Source organism: Rhea americana, unplaced genomic scaffold (assembly GCF_003343005.1).
Source record: "Rhea americana isolate MKP2758 unplaced genomic scaffold, rheAme1 scaffold_203, whole genome shotgun sequence".
Lineage (NCBI taxonomy): Eukaryota > Metazoa > Chordata > Aves > Rheiformes > Rheidae > Rhea > Rhea americana.
The window spans coordinates 751,708-772,543 of NW_028186184.1; the positions used below are offsets into that span (position 1 = coordinate 751,708).

General features: G+C 40.6%; 1 protein-coding gene across 1 annotated transcript in view; it reads left to right on the forward strand.

Annotated features, from left to right (window-relative positions):
- Positions 1-352: 352 nt before the first annotated feature.
- The window catches only part of ADAMTS3 (ADAM metallopeptidase with thrombospondin type 1 motif 3), a 137,337-nt gene continuing 116,853 nt past the window's right edge, over positions 353-20,836 (forward strand). The window contains exons 1-3 of the mRNA XM_085304138.1: positions 353-445; positions 860-887; positions 9,133-9,539. Of these exons, the coding sequence (XP_085160264.1) occupies positions 353-445; positions 860-887; positions 9,133-9,539 (528 nt within the window). The remainder of the gene's footprint in view (positions 446-859; positions 888-9,132; positions 9,540-20,836) is intronic.

Sequence of the window (20,836 nt, forward strand, 5' to 3'; positions counted from 1 at the left end):
CGCTGCCCGCCGCTCGGGGGGATCAGCCATTACGCACGTGTCAAAGGGGACCAGCCCGGGGCCGCGGGTCGGGCTTTGACAGGTCAGAGGAGGCGCTTCGGGAGCCTTTCCCGGCTTCTSCTCTTTCTTGCCCGGAGCGTGTTTCTCCCCCTCCTCCACTGCRCGCGTTTCGGCGCCCTTCTCAGCCCGCTCCGGCGGGGCGAGTACCAGACGCGGAGCRGCCTTCAGCCGGGCACGCAGCATCCCCGGAGCTGGGCCTGATCCAGTGGCAGCCTGTGAGCTCCTCGCCCAGGGCCCCGGGTGCAGCRTGCCTCTGGCCACCACTAACCGAGCCCGGGTGTCACGCGAGTGGATGTCCTGGCGCTGGCATCGGGCTGGCGCCTCTGTCCTAGCTGTTGCCGGGGAAGTCTGGTTTGCTCTGCTGCTCTCTGRCATCGAGGTGAAGGTGACCTGTCAGCGTACATGCCTTATCGTGGCCCCYGCACCTCTGCGCCTCAGAACTCATCACTTTAATTAAGTTTAAGGCCTTTATTTGGCCACTGAACTTTTTTTTTTCTTCCCTCCCCCCCTTTTTTGGCACAGGGTCACAATTTATAGAATGGTTCATTCAGAATCAGGATTTCTTAGCTACTGTATTTATGTTAAACTTATTACGGACTTGGTTAGTGTATCAGAGAGAACAGCTGTTCATTCAGTTAAGGAAAAATGCCATCCCTGGAAACTAAAAGCAGAAATACAAAAACCAGTCAATTCATACCAAGTAACTTTTCAGCCTTCGAGAAACACTGTAAAGTCGCACGTTGCCTAATAATCATACTAATAACTTTGTGTGTGTGTGTGTTTCTTTTCTCTTCTGCAGGCTGATAAAGAACAAAAGATCCAAACAGGTAAGCTTTGTTAACCATTATTCCTGTTATTTCAAAGGAAGTAAAAAAAACCTAAGCTCAGTGAACCTGTTTATTTTTTTGGAAAAAAATGATCTTTATGCAGWCAGGCATTCTCCTGTGTCCTCCCACCCTGTTACCAGACAGGAGCATTTGTAGCTTCTTCATAGTGATGTGGCATGACTTTAATTTGCTTGCTGTCTCATTATCAGTTCTCACAACCTGATAAATCTGGGCTTCCCTTTTGAAAACAAAACAACAAAGGTTCAAAATTGCAGTGCGCTTAAACCACCCCTTTGAAAGACATGGCAAACCAGCTTTGAGTCAGATAGTTTGTCTTTCTCTGTTTTTGTGTCAAGGAGGAACTGCCTGCTCCTTTTGTCCRGGACAAACTGTTGTCATTAGACGCTTTTGCTTCTCTACTGGAAGAGTTCAACCTTTTCTCTTAGCTGGAAAAATTAGTCTAATGCAGAAGCCTCTGCGTGTTTCTGTTGGTAGCACAGCATGCTGGCTGCATGCCTAAAGATAATTGTTGGCTGTTGCTTTACAAACTGGCATAAATACATAAGATGTGATAGTACAGAGTTGGTGTCCATGATGGTACTGAAATGAAAGCCTCATATCAGTGCCCGCAGAGTACTTCATGTTGAATGTTCAGCGTCTTTAACTATTTTCTGAAGACAGGAAACCTCATATAATTGGGAACATGTGCATGCAATTTAATTTCAGTAGATTACCTGCTATTTTAAAATAACAGGTAATTTAGCACTCCATTGCATGGAAGAGATTGTCAAAGGATGCAGAAGCTTGCATTAYATCCCCCAGGTTCTCTCCTAGAGTGTTAGTATCTGTGTATGCCACCTCTTACCTGTTTCTTAGTTCACTCAGTTATGAAATAAGCACTATAACAATTTGGCCAAAGTTGTAAGATGCGATTGTCTGTGCAGGGCTTTGGCACTCCTCGCTGAGAAGAGCTGTAGCGGTGAAAAAGGATCCTAGGCAATTGTATTTCCAGTTGCCAGTAGACCTCCAGTTCTGAGGTTTTAGTTCAGGCTTTGATTTGAGGTTTTGTTCAGAAAAGAATTTCAAGTATTTTTCTAAATTTCGGAGGTCTTGTCTCAATTTCAGTTCTGGCACTGCATTCTTAAGTGCATGATTTCCAACCAAGTGGTTGATTTCCATTGTGATCGATGAGTAATAGGAGTAGAGACCGCCAGGTGTGTTTAAACTGGCAAACAAGCTTTTTTTCCAGAAGTATGCTGCTTCTGTGTTTTATTTCTGATTGTTTCCATGAGATATGGATTGTATTTGAATTTTAGTAACCATAAGCTACACAGGGAATGCATCTTTTAAATTATACTGTATGTTAGACAAAATTCCTTAATGTGTAAAATGAAGCTCTTTTCTTTAGCTTCTTTCTTTCTTTKGTGGCCCCAGCATTGCTGTAGTCTGGGAGCATTTGAGGCATGCAGGAACCACAGGAGACCTGATATTGCACRGTACAGGGTGAATCAGATCCCCGAAGCGTAGCCCTGAGTGGCAGGACTGTGCACTTGGTGTGGGACGGGTGTTCTGCGTGGTTTTCACGGCACGGCAGGAGCCTCCGCGGTTGCTGTAATCTTGCCCTCCTCTACCTGGGGAGAGGCAGACAGGAGATGAAAAAGCTGTGCTGCCTAGTGAGTCTGTGTGCGTGCTGCACCGTGAGGCCATCCTCCCAAACGTCCCAGCAAGGCCCTGCTCGGATGCAAGTCAGCACTGGTCAGTGCCCAGTGAGCGAGCGCTTGCCGACCTGTCTGTGTCTGCTCCTCAGCATAACTGCACTGTGGCTCGGTGGCTTTTTGTTCAGTGTACCAGGACTGGATTGTCTGTGACCAGTGCTGTCTTTCAGGGATTTAGAGTGTTTTTGTGAGGGGAGAATCTGCATTTTCAAAACAAAACAAAATAAAACTGGAAACAAACAAACAAACAAAAAAACCCCCCACTTTATAGCCATTAGGATTTGTTCCATGCACTGCGGTTTTTAAACTATTAATATTTAACATATTTTATCCTGAAAATTCTGATTGAAAAGATATGGTTTGCTCAGTCTAGAGCTTTAATGACTACAGTAAAACTTGCAATAGGGTTGCCTCCAAACAGGCTGTCCTACTTTTAAGTCCCTATTAAGTGTCAGTTTGCATTGGTCTTGTATATTTTGATTTGACCCAGGGCTAGCTGCTGTCAGCAGCTAATCTTTTTTTTGTAGCCTGAATAGCCACTTAGGATAAATAAAAGTGTATAGATTTTTTTTTTAATATCAGTATGGAATGTATTATAGGTATTGAGGTACATTGCATAGCCTTATCCCTGTTTAGGTGCAGAGYTGTCTGGAAATTCTCAATAAATTCATCTCTCCTTTTAAACTTTTTTTTTCTGCTTGAGCATTTCTGCCAGCACAGGGCAGCTAAATACAGAGTGAATGATAGTTCTGAATTGATTCAGGTGATTGAAAAGCAGAGACCAAAACTGCTTCCTCATTTCTGGACACTGTTCACCTACAATGAAGGCAGAAAAAAGGGAATATGAAATCCCTACTAAGGTTGTCTATCTGGTACTGTACCATCTCTTTTCATTATTAAGAAGCACTTTGCTAAGTAATTGGAGCTGCTCTGTGCTCATCCCATTRTGATTATCTATGGCAAAGTTAATCTACCAGAACCTGGGACAATCCTTTTATTATGTGCTGACCTGTTAATTCCTACAATAGCGTGTAATTCTTTCAGGAGTCCTTTCCAGTGCTTCCACTAGAAAATGTCTKTGATATCCAGCAATCTGGTTGTATCATAGTTTGTGAATTATGTTCAGAGGTTGCAGATGCACTTATGCTCTTGGGGTGTTACGTTAGCGTCACTCTATTTGTGCAAGTAGCCAAGCATGCTGACCCTACAAACCATGTTCAGATACATCCTTCAAGAGAGATGWAGGAGCTCTGAAAGCTGACAGTAGCTCTCTGGTCGCCCCTTCATATCAGTGCGGGACAGTTTGGGATGTGGCTTGTAGCTCAATGTTGGTCAGTTTGATCAGGATGTTACCGGTGGTTCCTGCTACGCGTTTTGATTATACAGCATCAGCCTTACCAAAAAGCTGATGCTTTTGGTTAGGCAAAGTAGCTCCGCTGCTGGAGCAACGTTTGAACTGGTCATGAGCTTGTGAGCCACAGGMTGATCACCTCTAAATGCCGCCCGCCCTGTTCAGCAATGGGTGATGCCAGAATAAGTAACGGGGCCGGCAGGTGTTCCAATGCGATCAAAGCCACAGCTTTATGGTAAAAAGCGTAGGACTAGACTAACTGGTATAACTTTAGTCTGCTTCCACTTTGGTATTCCTACTTTTGAAATATCTCCTAGTAGTTTGAAGAGGCAGGTGGTTACTGCACGTGGCAGTTAATCTACATCTTGTTGTCATGGAGCTGAAATTTTTTTTTTGTGAGCAAATTGTGCTGCCAGCACTTTCACTCCTGAGATGTAATTTCATAGGTAATGAGTGAAGGAGCTCATGTGGTTAAAAACTTGAGTTAGTCCTGTGTCTGTAATGCCGAAGGCTGGAAAAAGGATGGTCTTGTTAACAAAATATGTTTACATCCAATATTAGCAAAGAAAAGATCAAAAAAATGAACAATAGCTGCTGTTTAAATATGTCTTAAAGAACAAGAAAAGTAATGTCTTTGTACTTGAGTAGCTAAATTTAGGTACAGAAATAATTTGTCTGAGTTCTCAGAAGTTTCTGCTTTTAGCTGATTTTAATTTAGACTGTGTGCTTGAAATCCACTTTCTCAGGTGGATGACTATGAATTTGGAAGACTACTGTGGACACCCACATGAAAAATTTTTGGTCAACATATTTCTTAAAATCTTCTGCCAACAAAAATACTGCTCTTCCAAATGTAGTTGTCCAAAAAAAAAGAAAAAAAGAAAAAAAGGTATAGAACCTCAATTGTCGATTGTCGACACTTTTACAGTGCAAAGAAAACTCCTGTGAGCTGGTAGTGTTAATTCTTCAGTTTCGTTTGTGTTTGGGGAAAAAATTATGGATAGGCTCTTTTTCAGAGACATTCTCTAACTAATTATGTTTTGGCACATTATGAAAGAATGTGATGTTCTTTCATGAGTGTTTCCTTTCAACTTACACATTGTGCAAGTGTAGCAGCAGTTTAAAGCCAGATGAAAGAATGAAGAGAATTTTCAGTTAAGTGTTTTTTTTTTTTTTTTTCCTATTTCTCTGTATTCTCTGATCATTACTGTAAGCTGTGAATTAGCAGAACAGGACGACTCTGAAATTTTTGTATAGGAAAGAGAACACCTACAGTTGGAATAGCATTTCCTGAGATGATGGTGTCTATGGAAAAAGGGGTAATAGAAGTCAGTGGAGGAGTTTAGATGTCTTCAGTATTTAGTCATGCCATGTTTAATTTTAATTACCTTTGAAGAAGAGGCATTTCCTCTTCTAGCTCAGCATTTAGTGATGCTGGAAGTGTTTCTGCTGACTCAAAAACTTGAAAAAAATTTTTTTTGTTCCTATCTTCCTGTGGCTAGCTGACTGCTCTTGTTACTAGAAAAAATACATTTTTTTTTGCCCCCACAAGTAGAAACCTGGGAATACTGCTGCAAGATGTGCAAAGTCATTTCTCAGTTGTGCAGTGAACACAGAATTTGGTCACCAGACTGTGGTCTCTGGCATTTTACATCCTGCTTTAAAAAAGCCCCAAAGAATCTCAGTGAGGTAAAAGTAGGAATGTCAGTCTGTGAAAGAAACCTCATCCCTGAAACTTGAGGAGTGTGAGGATCTGGAGTTTTGCTGTGACCCAGTTAGGAGCTGCAGCCCAGCAGTTCTGTCTCCTGTTGTTGGCCTGGTCTAATTAATAGAAAGGACTTTAGAGTTTTGATTTAGTCCCATYGCTAAGGAGCTAGGTTAGCAATGCTTACCCAAAATTCCCAGTGATTTAAATGGGAATTATCTGAGATTAGGGATACCAGTTTTAGAACCTCCTCTTATAGGTGTAATAGCAAAATGGTTGCATTGGCTACAGAAAAACCCACTTTGACTGGTAGCTGTAGGTCATGGAGAAAGTTTTCAGAACAGTTGACTTATTAGGACCTTTTCACTTGCTTAGATGTAGCATTTGCGTGTTATGTGAAGATATTAATATAGCAAAATGTTAAACGTCCTTGTACTTTCTGCCAGTAGCATGTACTATTCTTCTGTCAAGTCCCCTCCTATTGACTGGTACCTGATGACGCCAGGGCAGTGCTGAATATGCCATGAAGATGACCACAGTGGCCTCCTTTGAAGTGCTCAGTCTCTGGGATGATGGGGAGATACAGCTGCCCAACTGCCACTGGAGGCAGAATGCTGAAATTAAGTTTTTCCCACCRTTGTAGTTATTTTGGGTCAGTAACTGGAATTGAAAATACTTGCGAGGAAAAACACTTAAGTGAAGCCATTAGGTACATTTGCCTACTGAAGTTATTAGTTCAGAGCGTAAGTCTTAAAATAAGCAGCTGCTGCTTCAGAGAGAGAAATTAGCTACTGAGTTTTTTTTCCTCTGTAAATTCTCAGTTCAAATGTGATATAAATTGTGAATGGGTAAAATTTAGTTAATTTCATTCATTCTATGAATTTGAGGATTTCTCAATAGTACTTGGTAGTAACATTTGAGCTACTCAATCTTGAAGTCCTTTTAAATAAAAGTATCACTAATATCATTCTAATATTGCTTTAACCAGTTCTTTCAGGAAGAAAAGAGGGAGGAATTAATTCTTTGTATTGAGTGATTACAAAATGATAACAAAGTGATTTTAGTAAACCTTCACATCAAGTCTAATACACAGATAAAAAGAATCAGGCTCTGGCCCAGCTCTAGCAGTGCTTTGACCCATGGCTTGACCTGGCCTGCGACTGGCTCTTCTTCTTCTTTTACAGGATAAAAATTGGACACCTGATACCTTGATTACTCATGGGTTACATAGGTCTCAGAGAAAAGATACACTAATTTGATAGACTTGTGCTACAGTGTGTAAAATTAGTTTAGAGCAATGGGAAATATTGTGTATTCTGATTTGGGGCAGCAAGCATGATGAGTAATAACCRTAGCGAGAGAGAGAGGCCCCTCTCTGAGTAAATTAAGAATGGCTACCTGGTGTTTGCAGTTAAATTCCTATTAGATATTTTATCTCTACCGTGTAAAAAGAAGAGTCTCTTCCTTTTCTCATCAATGTCTAAGAATAGCAGAAGAGTGGAGAGGGAAACATTTATTCTCTCAGGCTAAGAGTACTATTTCCAGGATACAAGTAAGGGACTGCTATACAGAAAGAGAGGACTTTTTTTCTTTTCTTTCTTATTTTAAGCAAGTATTGTATTCACTTAGGGAAATTCAGAACCCAATTAGAAGTTTACCAGTCAGYTAATGTTGCTGCTAATGAGACAGGAGTCCTGATCTGACCAGTGGGGATCACTGGCAAATGATAGGCCAACGTGGCTTTAATTGCTGTTATCTATGTTCCGCTCTGGCTTTGCTGACCTGGCTGGTATCTCTGCTAAATTAATTAGCTTTGGGATAACTTTTCCTAGCAATTGGTTGCCCTCAGCCGTGCCTAACTGCACCATCGGGTACCTGGAGATCCTGGAGACTGCTAGAGATATTACAGTAGTGCCTTCTCCTTAGAAGGAGGCACTGCTCTGTGCTTAGGACATATTACCTTGGCTATGGGTAATGTCATWGAGCTACTCTAGTTTTACCTCAGGATTTCTTTAGGCAGTGCTGTCCACACAGTGCTGCTCTGCTGGTTTTGTAGCATCTGTATGCTGTAGTGAGGTGCAGGATTTAGTTAAGAATTTATAAAGGTTTTTAAAAATAATTAACTTCTCTATTGTTTTTGAACTCTTGTTATTAAAATTATGCAAAGATGAGGAGGAATAGCAAGTTTCTGGGTAAGGGCATTTGTTAGAGAAGATCTGTAGAGGGAAGAGTTATTGCTCATACCAGGGCTGACATCAATCAGTTGATACCATAGCTCTTCACCACTGCAATGACTATATTTAAGAAACTGTATCTCTATCTGTATTTTAGCTTTTTGAGATGGGGCAAATATACATGCAAACTGCAGTTACATATCAATTATGGCACTTTATTTTCAAAATTTTAATGGAGGTCTTGCAACAGRAGCAAACAGTTCTTTAAGGCATGAGTAAGAGTGCCATGGCTTTTCTTATAAGAGAATTCAAAAGGGTGGCTACCTCTTCTTTGGCTATTAAGCAAACCTGTAACCCAGAAAACTCTCCAGATAAATATAAATGAATATTTTCAGAGTTTGCTATATAAATTTTATGAAAAAAWTTTTTTTTGCATGTGAACTATGTTTTACACGTGCTTAATGTGTATCGCAGCTTCCATGGTGTGGGGTTTTTCTTTTTTTCTTTTTGAGATGCCTGACTGGACACAGCTTCTTGGGTTCATTCAGCTTAATATTGTCCATATTATTTGCCTAATGTTGGAATATGCTTGTTCTCACATTGTTACTGGTTTATCTTATCTTGCTTAACATGATGATGCGTTAAACATATTTCTTTTTTTTCTTACGTGTTCTCTCTGAGTTTACATAAAAACAGTACAAGCATTTCTGTCGTAAAAAATGATTTGTTAAGAATACCAAAGGCCTTGCTAATATGGTACCCAAGTGAAGATATGCAAGTCTGAGTGTAGTAAGTAGAGAGACCAGTAAAGTGTACCTCCAATTTGCCTACACTAAATTGGTCTTGCTTCTGTCCAGACTAGCTAGCAAGTAGATAATTTAGCACATACCTAAGTGGTATGGATGGTGTTGGAAGTGATGCTGTCCTCTGTCCTTTTTTTTTTTGAACATACACAGGTTTTCACTGTTCCTGAGCTGAATGATTTAGAGTAATTCTAACAGTGAACCTAAATAGGGGATAAAGGAATGGGAGTCAAGGCATCCAACACACATTGCAATTGAAATTAAGCCTGAAAACATAGTAACTGCTGTGTGTTGTATAGTAAATTGACTGTAGTTTGAGTGTTCTCTGAAATGAATGTAGCCCGTAACAGTCAGTGTAATGACATATTGTATCTTTGCATTTACAGTTTATTCTAGTGACATACACTTGTCTAGTCATGCGTCTGTTCTTCATTCTTCAAGTTTGTTCCATACTCTGGTTCTAATTTTAGTTTGGTGTTGGATATTTTTCTTGGCAGAATTACCAAAAAGCAGACCAAGACCGTTTGGTTTAGTGATTCCAATCAGTACCAATGCAGATGGAAGCTATATCTCCAATATTCTCTCTGCAAATCATCAGAGAAGATCAACAAGGGAGGTATCCCAAAGCCCCAAACAACTGTATTTTAACGTCACTGCTTTTGGAAGGGAGTTCCACCTCAGGCTGAAACCCAACACTCGTTTGGTGGCTCCCGAGGCAGTAGTGGAGTGGTACGAAGACTCTGTGGAAACTGGAAATGGAAAAGATGCTGGGAACACAAGTCACACCATAACTACTTCAGAGAGGTTATGGAAAAGAGAGCCCCTGCGGACCAACTGCGCCTATGTTGGAGACATAACTGACATCCCTGGAGCTTCTGTTGCTATTAGCAATTGTGATGGTCTGGTAAGACTTATTCAATGGCATATATGTCTGGTATTTTATCACTTTACAAGCAGATTTTGTTACTATTGAGTGCTCTGTAGTAATGATATAATTTTGAAGAACTTTATTTTTTTTTAAAATCACTTAGAAAATCTATTAGTACATACTTGATTTATATGGCCCAAATACTTTACTCTGGCATAATTCCTGTGATTTGATGAGCTAAGTCTTTATTCTGGCTGATAAAAAAGAGAGAGAAATCATACCAGTTTTTTGACTCTTTTTAATTTCGTGGAGTCTTACGAATGGAAAAATTAATAATGAAGTTATTTTAACCGCTTGCAAGAAGGCCTCTCTTGTTCAATGAGTGTAGAATCTGACATCCAAATAATCACTGTGTACTTCTCATGTGTAGCAAATTCACAGGCTGCCCTGTAGGCCAAGATTAGCAATAGGTTTAAAATCTAAAGGATTTGTTTATAAAATAAGCTTTCTTTTTGTTTTCTCACTTGCAATTCTGTTTCATCTGAAGGTATCACAAGACAGTCGAGTGGTTCACATCTATAAATGGTTGGTTCTCAAAACTAAGCTGCCCGATTGCTGTGTTAGTCAAAAATGCATGATATTTTCATTGTGGCTTCAGCGGATGCAATGACTGGCTTGGTGCACAAATCCTGTATTGAGAGAGTGGACATACATTGAGTACACATACCATTCGTTAATTCAATCATGCGGTAAAGCAAGCTAACAATACTTACCTTGTACTCTTTAAGTAGCTAGAGCAGTGGTGGAACATGACTGCAGCATCCAGGAAGATTAATGTAGTGGTTTTTCTACTGCTGTTTAGGAGAGAAATTGTATGAACAAGTCTGCAACAAGTATCCCTTCTTTGAAATGTTTCCCTCTTGCTATCACATGCCAGAGATGTTAATGATTTGATTCCATTTTGTGATAAGTACTGGCCAGCAAACCCCCATGCCTCTGGAATGAGCTTCTGCTGTACATAATTTATTTCAGGTGAAGCCGTCACAGAGTAATTGTATATATGCTTTAAACACATGATTTGAAGCTTAGGGCTATGTGCAACCAAAACACTTTGGTTTTCCTTAATTAAATGAAGGTGATCTTACTGGTGATCTAAGGTTATCAACTATTTTTTTATTTTAATTTAAGTAGTATCAGTTGACAGTGTACTGCATTCACAAAGGCCAAGCAGACATCTGCATGTATGCTTTGGAGGCAGCTCTCACAATGAACAAGACCTTTGCGTTGTGAGCTGTATTTTAGCAGTAATCCTGAATGAAGTTCTTGTATTAAGTGAGATACCACTTTAAGACAATGAATTGGATTAAGTGGAATTAAATTAAGGTGTACAGCAGCATCAGCAGAGATGGCCATGTGGCTGACAAGCTGCTCTTGTGGGGTTTTTAGTTAATTGAAATGAAGTAGTTGGTTTTTTTTCCAACCCCCACATGTGTGAGCAGAAGACAGCAGATACCAAAAAGGGTCCTAAATAGAGGAGAGGATAGGAGATTTCTGAGTTGCACGTGTCATGTTGCTGCCCTATTTCTTTGCACTGAGGAGAAGCTCCTCTGCTGCTTTGTGTGTTTTAGGGGAATGGACTAGGAGAAAACATGCTTTTTGTTTAGGGAGGAGAGTGGGTAAATGTTCCTGAATCACTGTTTTCTCTATTCATGTTGACCTGAGCTGTTGCGTGCAGTATTTGTGGGGCTTCTTCAAGGCCCTGAGCCATGGAGGGTCAGAAGCCAACATGAGAGCACAGCCCCAGCGTGAGGTGGGGGGGTTGCAGTAAAGAGCCTTGGCATGACCTTCCTCCGATATTGTTGCTGCTCCCACAGCTCACCTTGGAGCACAAAAGGCTCCTGGATATGGCTGCCTAAAGCCTCCCTCTATGGATGTTTATATGGGAAGGGGTAAGTTGGTTTGGGTTGAGTCTCCAGGCAGCATTTATGGCAGGCTTTGATCTTTGTTCACCCTGYTTCCTTGTGCGCCTCCCTTGTCAAGAGCAGAGCTTGCCGCAGCCACTGCACTGCATTGTGCCCTGCTACGTGGGGATGCCCTGGCTGGCGGAGAGCTGCTGCGGTGGCTTTGCTCCTCCCTGCTTCTCGCAACCAGAATGAGAACAGTTCTTGTGTCGAAAAGCACCTTTTTGGAGCACCTCTGCTTGCTTTCTTCACCTGACTGTTGTAACAGTCTTTTGAGGCTCTAAGCAAGTGAGTGTGAAATAGATAATCCTGAAGATTGGTGTGATTTCAGACTTATTTTTTCTCCCACCAGCTCCAGGGCTAGCAGAAGTAATCTTCCGTTAGCATTTCAGGCTTCTGTGTTGCTGTGCTATGCCTCTCTCATCCAAGCTAGAATATTTGATCCTCAGTGTATCCTAAAGATGTGAAGAGTGAGTTAAATATGGCTTAACAGAAACTGGAACAACAGTGAGAAATTCTAGGACCATGTGTCTATGGGAAAGATTTATTTTCAACTTCAAAAGAATTTAGGAGCTTGCTAGTGTGGTCAGCTAAGTCCTTACCTTTTGGGAGAAAGAGAGAGAATTGCGATGTAACATTTCACTCCATGTATAGCTTGTAAGGAGGTATGATATCCTAAGTTATAGAAGAAGAAGGCTGGACTTGCCATGACAAATTTTCTTCTGTGCGTAAAGAAACTTTTGGTAATGACTTGTAAGAGACCTGCTGATGTTTGGGCAAAACTGTGCATTTGGTAACTTGTACTTCATATATGTTACTGAATTTCATAGTATTTATTTTTCGCTCTCGGCAATAGATGTRTATTTATTAGGAACATAATGGAGCTAAATTCTGATTATTTGACTGTAAATATAAAGGATAATTGGGATTTACACTAGTAACGCAAGATTTTGCCTGTGGTCTGTTCCAGAATCTAAATTTACATTTAAAAACAAATTATTTGAATTCTTTTGTTACAAAGTGACTTATTTATCTGTTGTTGCAGTAAGAGTCATGTGCATGCTTTCGGTTTTGCAAATTCCTTTCTTCATATCTGTTTAATATTCCTTGAAAATAACTTCATTAGAAAAATTGTGTACATGTTGATGTACTTATTTTAGTAAAAGAACACTTAATTAGTCATGGAGAAGCTGCCCTTTACTTTTATWATTGTGTGCTTAAAAAAATGATGGTGCTAGTGAGTAGCTGACAAATGYTATAACATGTAGGTGACAGTATATAATAATAGTAAATAAAGTTGCATTTCCCAGTTTTCTTATGTAAAAGTCAGGATAGGATTTGTAATGCTGTCTAATACTAATTTTTGCCTTGCATTGAATGGGTAGGGCCTTGTTTTGGGAAGGGTTGTTCCCTTAGGTTACTATTCTGTGTTTCACCTCCTATTTTGATCACAATAGCAGTATTTATAGACATAATATTTATAGAATTTGTCAAATATTGGCCAGCAAAACTTATAATTGAGTTTTATTCAACCAGCAAAATCAGCCTTTCCGGTTTTCAGCTGGTATATGGAAGAATTCTGGCTTGTCTTAATTCTTAACTTAAGTCTTAACTATTGCTGATTCTCACTATAGTTAACAATGGCTGGTTTTGTCCCATATTTTTTATTGCTAAAAWTCACTCTGTCACGGCAATCTTTTAAAGTTAAGATGGTGCTGTTGTAATGCAGAAATGTTGAACCAGAAGTAGGAAAGGAAGAAAGCTGATGCAAAACCTGATACAAGTTTTCTACAAGTTTATTCTTGTGTTGAGATGATATTAATCAGCTGCAAGTAGCAACATCCTATGGCTCTGTGGGCTTGAGAGATTGAAGCCTGTGATCTTYTGTCAGAGAAGAGTAGTAGAAGAAAAGCTTGTAATAACTTTGATCTACAGATGGTAAAATCATAGTTTCACACACACAAGCCTAGATTTAGGTCCACTGGTTGATACTTTCCCTATTCTTTCTTTGGTTTTGGTTTGATCAGCGTTCAAAGGCAGAGTATGTCGGGACAGTGGAGAGATGTACAATTGCACGAGCTTCACAAGGCCAAGAAGGAAGTTTGGTTTACCCAGCCAGTCCTTGCAGTGGACGTGTGTTCCTGTCACACATCTGTAGTCCTGTAATTCTTCCATTCCCATTTCTTGCTCTGCCTCTGTCCTGCTTTTCGTTCCTTCCAGCACCTGTACAGCGTTATCTCACATCTGTACTCTTCTGCTGTCCATCTTGGTAGGCGTGGACTTACCGAGGTGGGTAAGTATTGTTAGTTGGCAGGGCAAGCCTTCCTGCTTGAGTCGCACAGCCGCTTCCCTGTTTTAATCTGAGCAACATCTTCCCTTTTGCCTTTAATAAAGATCAGATCCTATGAACAGTCAGGAAGGGCTTAATGAAGGTGCCCTATCTTCTCGTTAAATGCTGGAATGCATTTTGCGCATCTCCACACTAAATGAAATGTGTAATCTAATGTATATTCCTAAGAAAGATAGTTAGAAGTTCATCTCCTCTACGCTGGGAACATTCCCGGGTGAGCATATAAGGGGCAGTATTTTGTGTTTGAGTGGAGTGATAAGTTTTCTGTTCTAAGCCAAGCTGGTACAGTAGGTTTAATAGCTGAACACTTCAGACATTTATCTGACCTTKCTGTTTTGTGCTAAGAAGAAATCGGTGTGCTTCTTGAGGAGCATATGGTTTAGCAAAGCAGGAAGTAATTGCAAGATGTTTGAGGAGTTGGAACTAGAACAGTTCAAGGCMGATTTAGCAGAAGGCAGTTTTCACAGATTGCTTATGCCTGGTGCACTACTGTACCTGATGCAGAAGATGAAAAATGTGAGCTTCAAAAAACCATTACAAATGTTTTAGATTGTAAACAAACATAGTACAGCAAACTTTACATTTAAAAATGTCAATGTAGAAAGTCTTAAATAAGTCTCAATCTTTTATTGTGAGGAAAATTACTTCTGTTTCTGAATTAGCTTTCTTACTTTGTAAGAAAACCAAATTGTTATGGATTTGTGATGCACTTTGATATTACTTAGACTAGTAGTATTCTTTGTAGATACATGCATCCTTGTGTGAATTACAATTTGGTTTGTGTTCATGTATATATTATGCCAAAAAATGAGTCAAGGTTGCCTTTGGTTTCGTATGGAACATTAACTTCATTGGTATTAAATTAAAGAGTCAGATCAARTATGCTAAATTTCTAATCATTGACTTTGGATACCAGGCAAAATGTGACTTGCTTTGTTCATCAGAAAACTGAGCTTTCCAGGTCAGTAAGGCTGCATCAGTTTACCTCAACCCATTTGTAAAAGCAACAATTTGCAAATGAAATGTCTTCGGCAGTCTGCCTGCCTTCTGACCTTCAGCCGTTAAACTAGGGGTATCTGTAATGATAGACCAGTTGGCAAGAATAGCAAAACTACTCAGATACCTAATTGGTGGAAGGTTATTCTTCATTTGTTTATTGTCATCCTTTTTTCTAAGGTTACTGATTCATGAAGAAATCTCTGTATGTTGCTGAAACCACTCCTATCAGTTATTTAAAACGAGCTAACGTTTGACTTTTGGTATTTTGGGAATTTCATCATATTCCCAAGGTTTGGTTCTGATTATCTCATATCAGAATTCCCTACAGAGACCTCTTGAAAGTAGCGACTTCTCAAGCGCTAGTCTTTAACTTTGTGTCTTAATTTCAGTGTTTGTGGAAGGAGCCTGGTGATAGTTCTCTACCGTTAGTGGTTTTGGCATTCACTTCATTAATGTGTTTTTAAGTTTTTGAATGGAAAGATGTACAGAAATGTGCATGATTCCTTTCTGTGGGTAAATGCATTTGAAATACTCATACTAGAGTGAGTTATACAAAGACTTAGTCACTCATTCAGGAAAACCCTTAAAAATATGCCTGAATTCATGCATATATTTAAGTGCATACCTGGATCTAAGCATTTTCAAGGTATTCTGATCTGTTTTAAATGTTTTTTGTTACCCATTGTTCCACCAAAATTCTGCTGAAGACAGATTTCTTGTTCATCTGTTTGTACTGAAGTCTTGTTTCTTGATTGCCCCCAAGCTGACCAGGTTATGTTATTAAATGATGAAATAACTTTCTAGGAGCTGGTGACTTTTGACTCTCAGCATATTTYGAAAGCATTTTGAAGATAAATACTGAAATTGCTGCTGAGCCTCTGGTTATAGCACGTGGGAGAGTTTTCTGTACTCATGAAGATGAGGTTAATTCTGGAGTACTAAAAAAAAAAAAAACCCCCCAAAAAACAAACAAAAAGAAAACCACCCCCACCCCCGATGAGGAGATTCAGTAGTGCTGTGTGAAAGTCATCGGAGCACCTTGACGACCGAGTTGGCTGCAGAGTCTYGGGGTGACACAACCACAGCAGGCCTGGATTTGGGCTCTCCTAGGACAAGATGAGCGCCAGGGCTCGAAAGGGGACAGTCTCCTCGCCCTAGGGATCTCTCCTGATTACGGCCGAGGGCTGCGGGGGCAGCGTGGGAAGCCTTGCGCTTCCGCTGCCTGGGCTGCAGCTAAGTGGACATCTGGTAACCCTGTACCTTCTGAGAGCGCAGAACACAGGAAATCAAAATAAACAGGAAGATAAAACCGCATCCGGGCTGTGCGCCACTCTGCATAGATGGCAGCAGTGTCTCAGATTGATTTAACTTTTCTTATATTCGTGCTACCTGTCCTGTTGTGCCCTTCCCGCAGTGGTTACATCCTTGCAGTGAACTCCCTTAACCTGCCCTGCCTGTTCTTACTACTTGTGTTTTGCTGTATTTGGCAGCCCTGTAGGCTCATTAACTAAGCTTGATATGTTCCAGCTGCCTCCTTGGACTGACAGGCCCCAACTAGTAACCTTGGTCAGTCCGCTTGTTTGATGAAACGCTGCTGGGTCAGTCGCCCTCGGTCACTGTCAGGCTAGGCTTGGAATTCATCCCTGTCACCTCTCCTGTAGCGCTTCCCAGAACTGATGCAGACTTTTCAAACATAGTAATCCAAGGTAAAGAGGATTTCTCAAAGTTCAGAAACTACAGACCAAAATTGGAAAAATGCAGTGCCGTCGTGTTATTGAATGAGGATTTCAGGCTTTTTGCATTAAACACCAAGGGAAAAGAGTATTGAGAAGGAAAATGATGGTGATGAAAGTAGAGTGTCACAGTAATATAAAATACACAACACAATATAGAAGAAACTTTCATATGTCTAGTTTGCTTCTCCTTAAAGTTGTCACTCAAAACAAACTGCTACTTCATCATCCCTCCTTTGTATTGTATAATCAGAGCTTGTGCAGATCTTTCCTCAAGCTTCTTTTTTTTCCTTCTTTTCCTCTTTTTTTTTTTTTTTCCCTGGCCGGATTTGGGGCAATCTTGTATCTGTCACGATCTAAGGTTAGAACAAATTCTTCTCTCCCATGTACCATAAGACCTCTCTTTTTTCTTTCTCTTTCCCAGGCGAATGTCAAAGAATTTGTGCTTGCGTTGTCCTGGGAAAACAGATGCCACAGGTAGACACAGGAATCACTTGGAGATTATTTACAAAAAATGGCATCACTGGCTTAGAGAGCAGTGAGAAGGACTTGGGCCTTCCAAGTCATATTCTTTACCAACCCATTTTGCCTCCCCCTGTTCCTCTGAACTGTTATCTTAGGCCGACTAGCTAAGTAAAATTAAGCCCAAATGAAATGAAGGCTCTTTTTTAGAGATACAGAGAAAATCTCTTTGCTTAAGCAGGTACTTTTAGAAACCTTTTCTTCTTACSAGCTTCCTGGCTGCCTATTAGAGGCTGGTTAATTGGGGAAATGTCCCTGCTTTGTACTTACTGTAAGTAGTAAAAAGGGTTGTGCTCAGAGTTTCCACTTAGTTCTGTGCTTCATGTTTTCAAGGCTGATTCACCACCTTCGTCCTTCTCTAAAATGATAATTTTCCTATGAGTTGCTGCTCTCTCTCCCTGCTGTTCCAAGGACTGCGTGGTCATAGGAAAAACTGAATAGATATACAGTAGTTTTGCTACAGACTTAATGTAGATCACTTTAGGCCAAAATATAAGGAGCTGCACAAATATTTTTCATAGCATGGAAATATGCGATCAGTTTGGGTATTAGGTTTTCCAAATGGAAGAAGATGTCATGTATTTTTAAAATGGGGGCACAAAAACAAAAGGCCTGTCTCAGTGAACCGCTCACTAAAGAAATCCCTCTGGTCAGAACTGTGTTCCCCCGGCATAGAAGAGGGAGGGAGGCAGCTCTGCCTTTTTCCTCTTCCCTACACAAATGGTGTTGTGAAGGTTCCTCGATAAGGAGAAATTGGGAGCATGGSCAGCTCAGGTAAAGAAAAGATGTAGTTCAAGAGAGAAATATATTACGTGTCGCCACGCTATGGTCCTTTTCCATTCATCTGATGGTGCAATGAAGAGAATGGTTCCTGTAGCGACAGATACTGGGCTGAGCTGAGGGGACTGGTGGGGTACATCAGTGTGGATAGCATGAGCCTCTCGGGCCTTGGAGACTGAACCAGGACCAAGAAAAGCATTTCTGATGAGAAAGGGATCAAGGACAAATTTGAGAATGTTTTTCTTCCACTTTAGCCTCCTTTAAGAGAAGGAAAGAGCAGGAATTGGGACTGGAAGCTGACTTCAGCAAGTTATGTRAAGTATACCTTTGAAATATCCCATTTTTCCTCCTTATCACTTTGATCACAGTAATACATTGCTCAAAACTGGAGCTAGCGATTCCTGGCAAAACAGTGTGCTGCCAGCACCTGCACAGCGCTTCCAGGGCCCAAGCCCCAGTGGGCGTGCAACGCTGCTGTCATATGGACATTTAAATGAATCTAGGCATCTGCTTGCTGCTGCAGAATTATTTAAGATTTTCTTTTTTCCAGGTGGCTCTACAGTCTCCTGTATAAGCTATCCAAAGCCTAAATATTTAAAATTCTTTTTTCATTTATGCTGTGCTGCTTAATCAGGAAAAATAAGGGGGGAAAAAAAACACTTTTTTGCTTGCTAAATAGCAGCGAAGTTAAAGATTTCTGATTTTTTGGTGTTTGAAGTTCGTTTTGATGGATTGAGAAATGATAGTTTTGTTCATTCATCTGAAATATATTTATGATTTTTTCCACATTAATAACCAGGTAAAATACGTCCAAACAGATCACTTAGTGCTATATGTATATAGCTTCTGAGTAATTCATTTAGCAACACAAACTTTTTCAAGATAACACATATTGAAACCATGATTAAACATACCAGATAATATTTATGTGTGCTTTTCTTAAATCTAGACAACTGTTCTGACCTAGTTTTATTAACATCATTGTATCTGTTATGAAGATCATAGGGTTGATTTACATTTTTCACATTTTAACACAAGGAATACATCTCCACAAATGTGTTTCCTAGCTTTCTGCGATAGGAGAGGACTTTACATCATTTTCTTTATTGGAGACAAACATATTTAAAGTACAAAACCATTTAGCAATTTCCTATCTTCTCTGGTCTTCTTCCATGGGTACAGTATTGCTTGTTTGATGCTTTAATTGCCCTTTAATTCCTTCGCTTCTTAATTCTCCTGCAGTGTTTGAGTGAGACCACAGCGTCTATGCCGTGCGCTCAGCTCAGTTCCAGGCTCCGCACTCGGGTGTGTGAGAGCCAGTGTGTGTGTGCTTGCTTGCGTGCCTCCGCAWGTGAATGTTCATGTAGAGAGAAACCTGTTGCTTCTCAAGTGCAGTGGAGCAGTTAAAYTTGAAAATAACATTTATTAGATTTTAGTTTATTTTTAAGTACTTTCTTGTGGCATATTTTAAGGAAAGAAAATCTGTGCAAGTATGCTTTAATTCCACATGTATCTRTCTGGAGGTGTTGTATGTGTCATAAAGTAGAATGACTGTTTTCTTAACATTTTTCTTTGCTTATTCATCATTTCATTGATAGAATTACTTACAGAGATGTGGAAATGGTTAAAATATGAGAGATGTTTGTTCCTTATGAATTCATGGAAATAAGCRTCTCTTGTGCATGGACTGGGGTAGTTTTGGGTTTATGTTCTAGCAGCATGTTTCTGTACAACACTTACGGTTTTACAGCCCTTCTTGAGCTCAACTTTATGGATAGCAAATTTTGTTAAACTAGTGTGTAGACTCCCTGTTCCTTTGCCCTTATATGTGGAGTAGACCTACATTAGTGGTTTTGTGATATGGGCGCTCTGCAGAGGAGAAGAGAGGAAGTTGCACTCATCCCTGTACCATTAAACAGGAGCATTATCCCTTCATTTCACCCTCAGAATGACACTGAGTCTCTTCTCGAGTCCAAATATCCCAAACCTCACAGAGTACAGGAGGAGCATGTGTGAGCACCAAACCTTTCACAGCCTCCATCAGCAGGACTGGTGTGACAGAGGAGTTCATGTTAGCAGCTCTTGCCTTAGAGCTGCATAAGTAGCTGATTCCAAAACTTGTCAACTTTGAATTTCCTGATACTGGTGCTTGCTTTACTGATAAAACCTTATCCATGAATGGCAACAAAACCAGATTCAGTACTGGTTTCCTCCATGTTTATTCCATAAGTATTACTGTGTAGTAAATAAATATCTGCTGTCACTTGTGGTGAGCTATCCTGTGGCTGAAAAACGAGCTTGTGCTGAAACTTGGGCTACTTTCAGCTGTTGGAAGAGGTTCTCTGACGCGTTCAGAACTTACAAATGGCTTGCTCTAGTGTCCCAAGACAGACTCTTTGCCTCGTCTTTAGTATTTTGCAGTCACTCCATGGCAAAAGCAGTGATGGAGGATATGGTAAGATGTATAGTTGATTTTCTTCCTTGCTTCTGTCATAGGAGCTTCTCCTACTTCCTTGGGTGGAAAGCAGGGCTCACAGAGCCACATCTCCCCATTGAAGGCAGGCAGTGCGCAAACAGCCTGACTGCAGTGGGAAGTGCCGGGGCTAACGCTGGGAATGGAAGGAATCTGTATTTTAGTGCCTGACCATGTGGCACTTGCTTTTTCTTCGAAGGGAGTGAGTCCTTTATTCTGCTCTGTAATGGGAGCATATTTGAACTCTCTCCTCCCTAGTCCTGGCGCAGTGGAAGATGGAGGGAGCTGATCTGGCAGTTTGTCCTCTCAGCTTTCTAGAGGGCTCCGGGGAAAAATCCCTTTCCTGAGTGAGAGATTCCCAACTGCACTGCAAGTGCAAACTATTTCATCCTCTCCCTCAAGCAATCAGTGTGAACAGTCCTGACTTTGTTCCTCCAGGCCTGGTCTTTGATTTCTTACCCAAGGACACTGAGGAAGTTGTCAGGGAATCCTGGGAGAAGCCARGTTCTTGATTT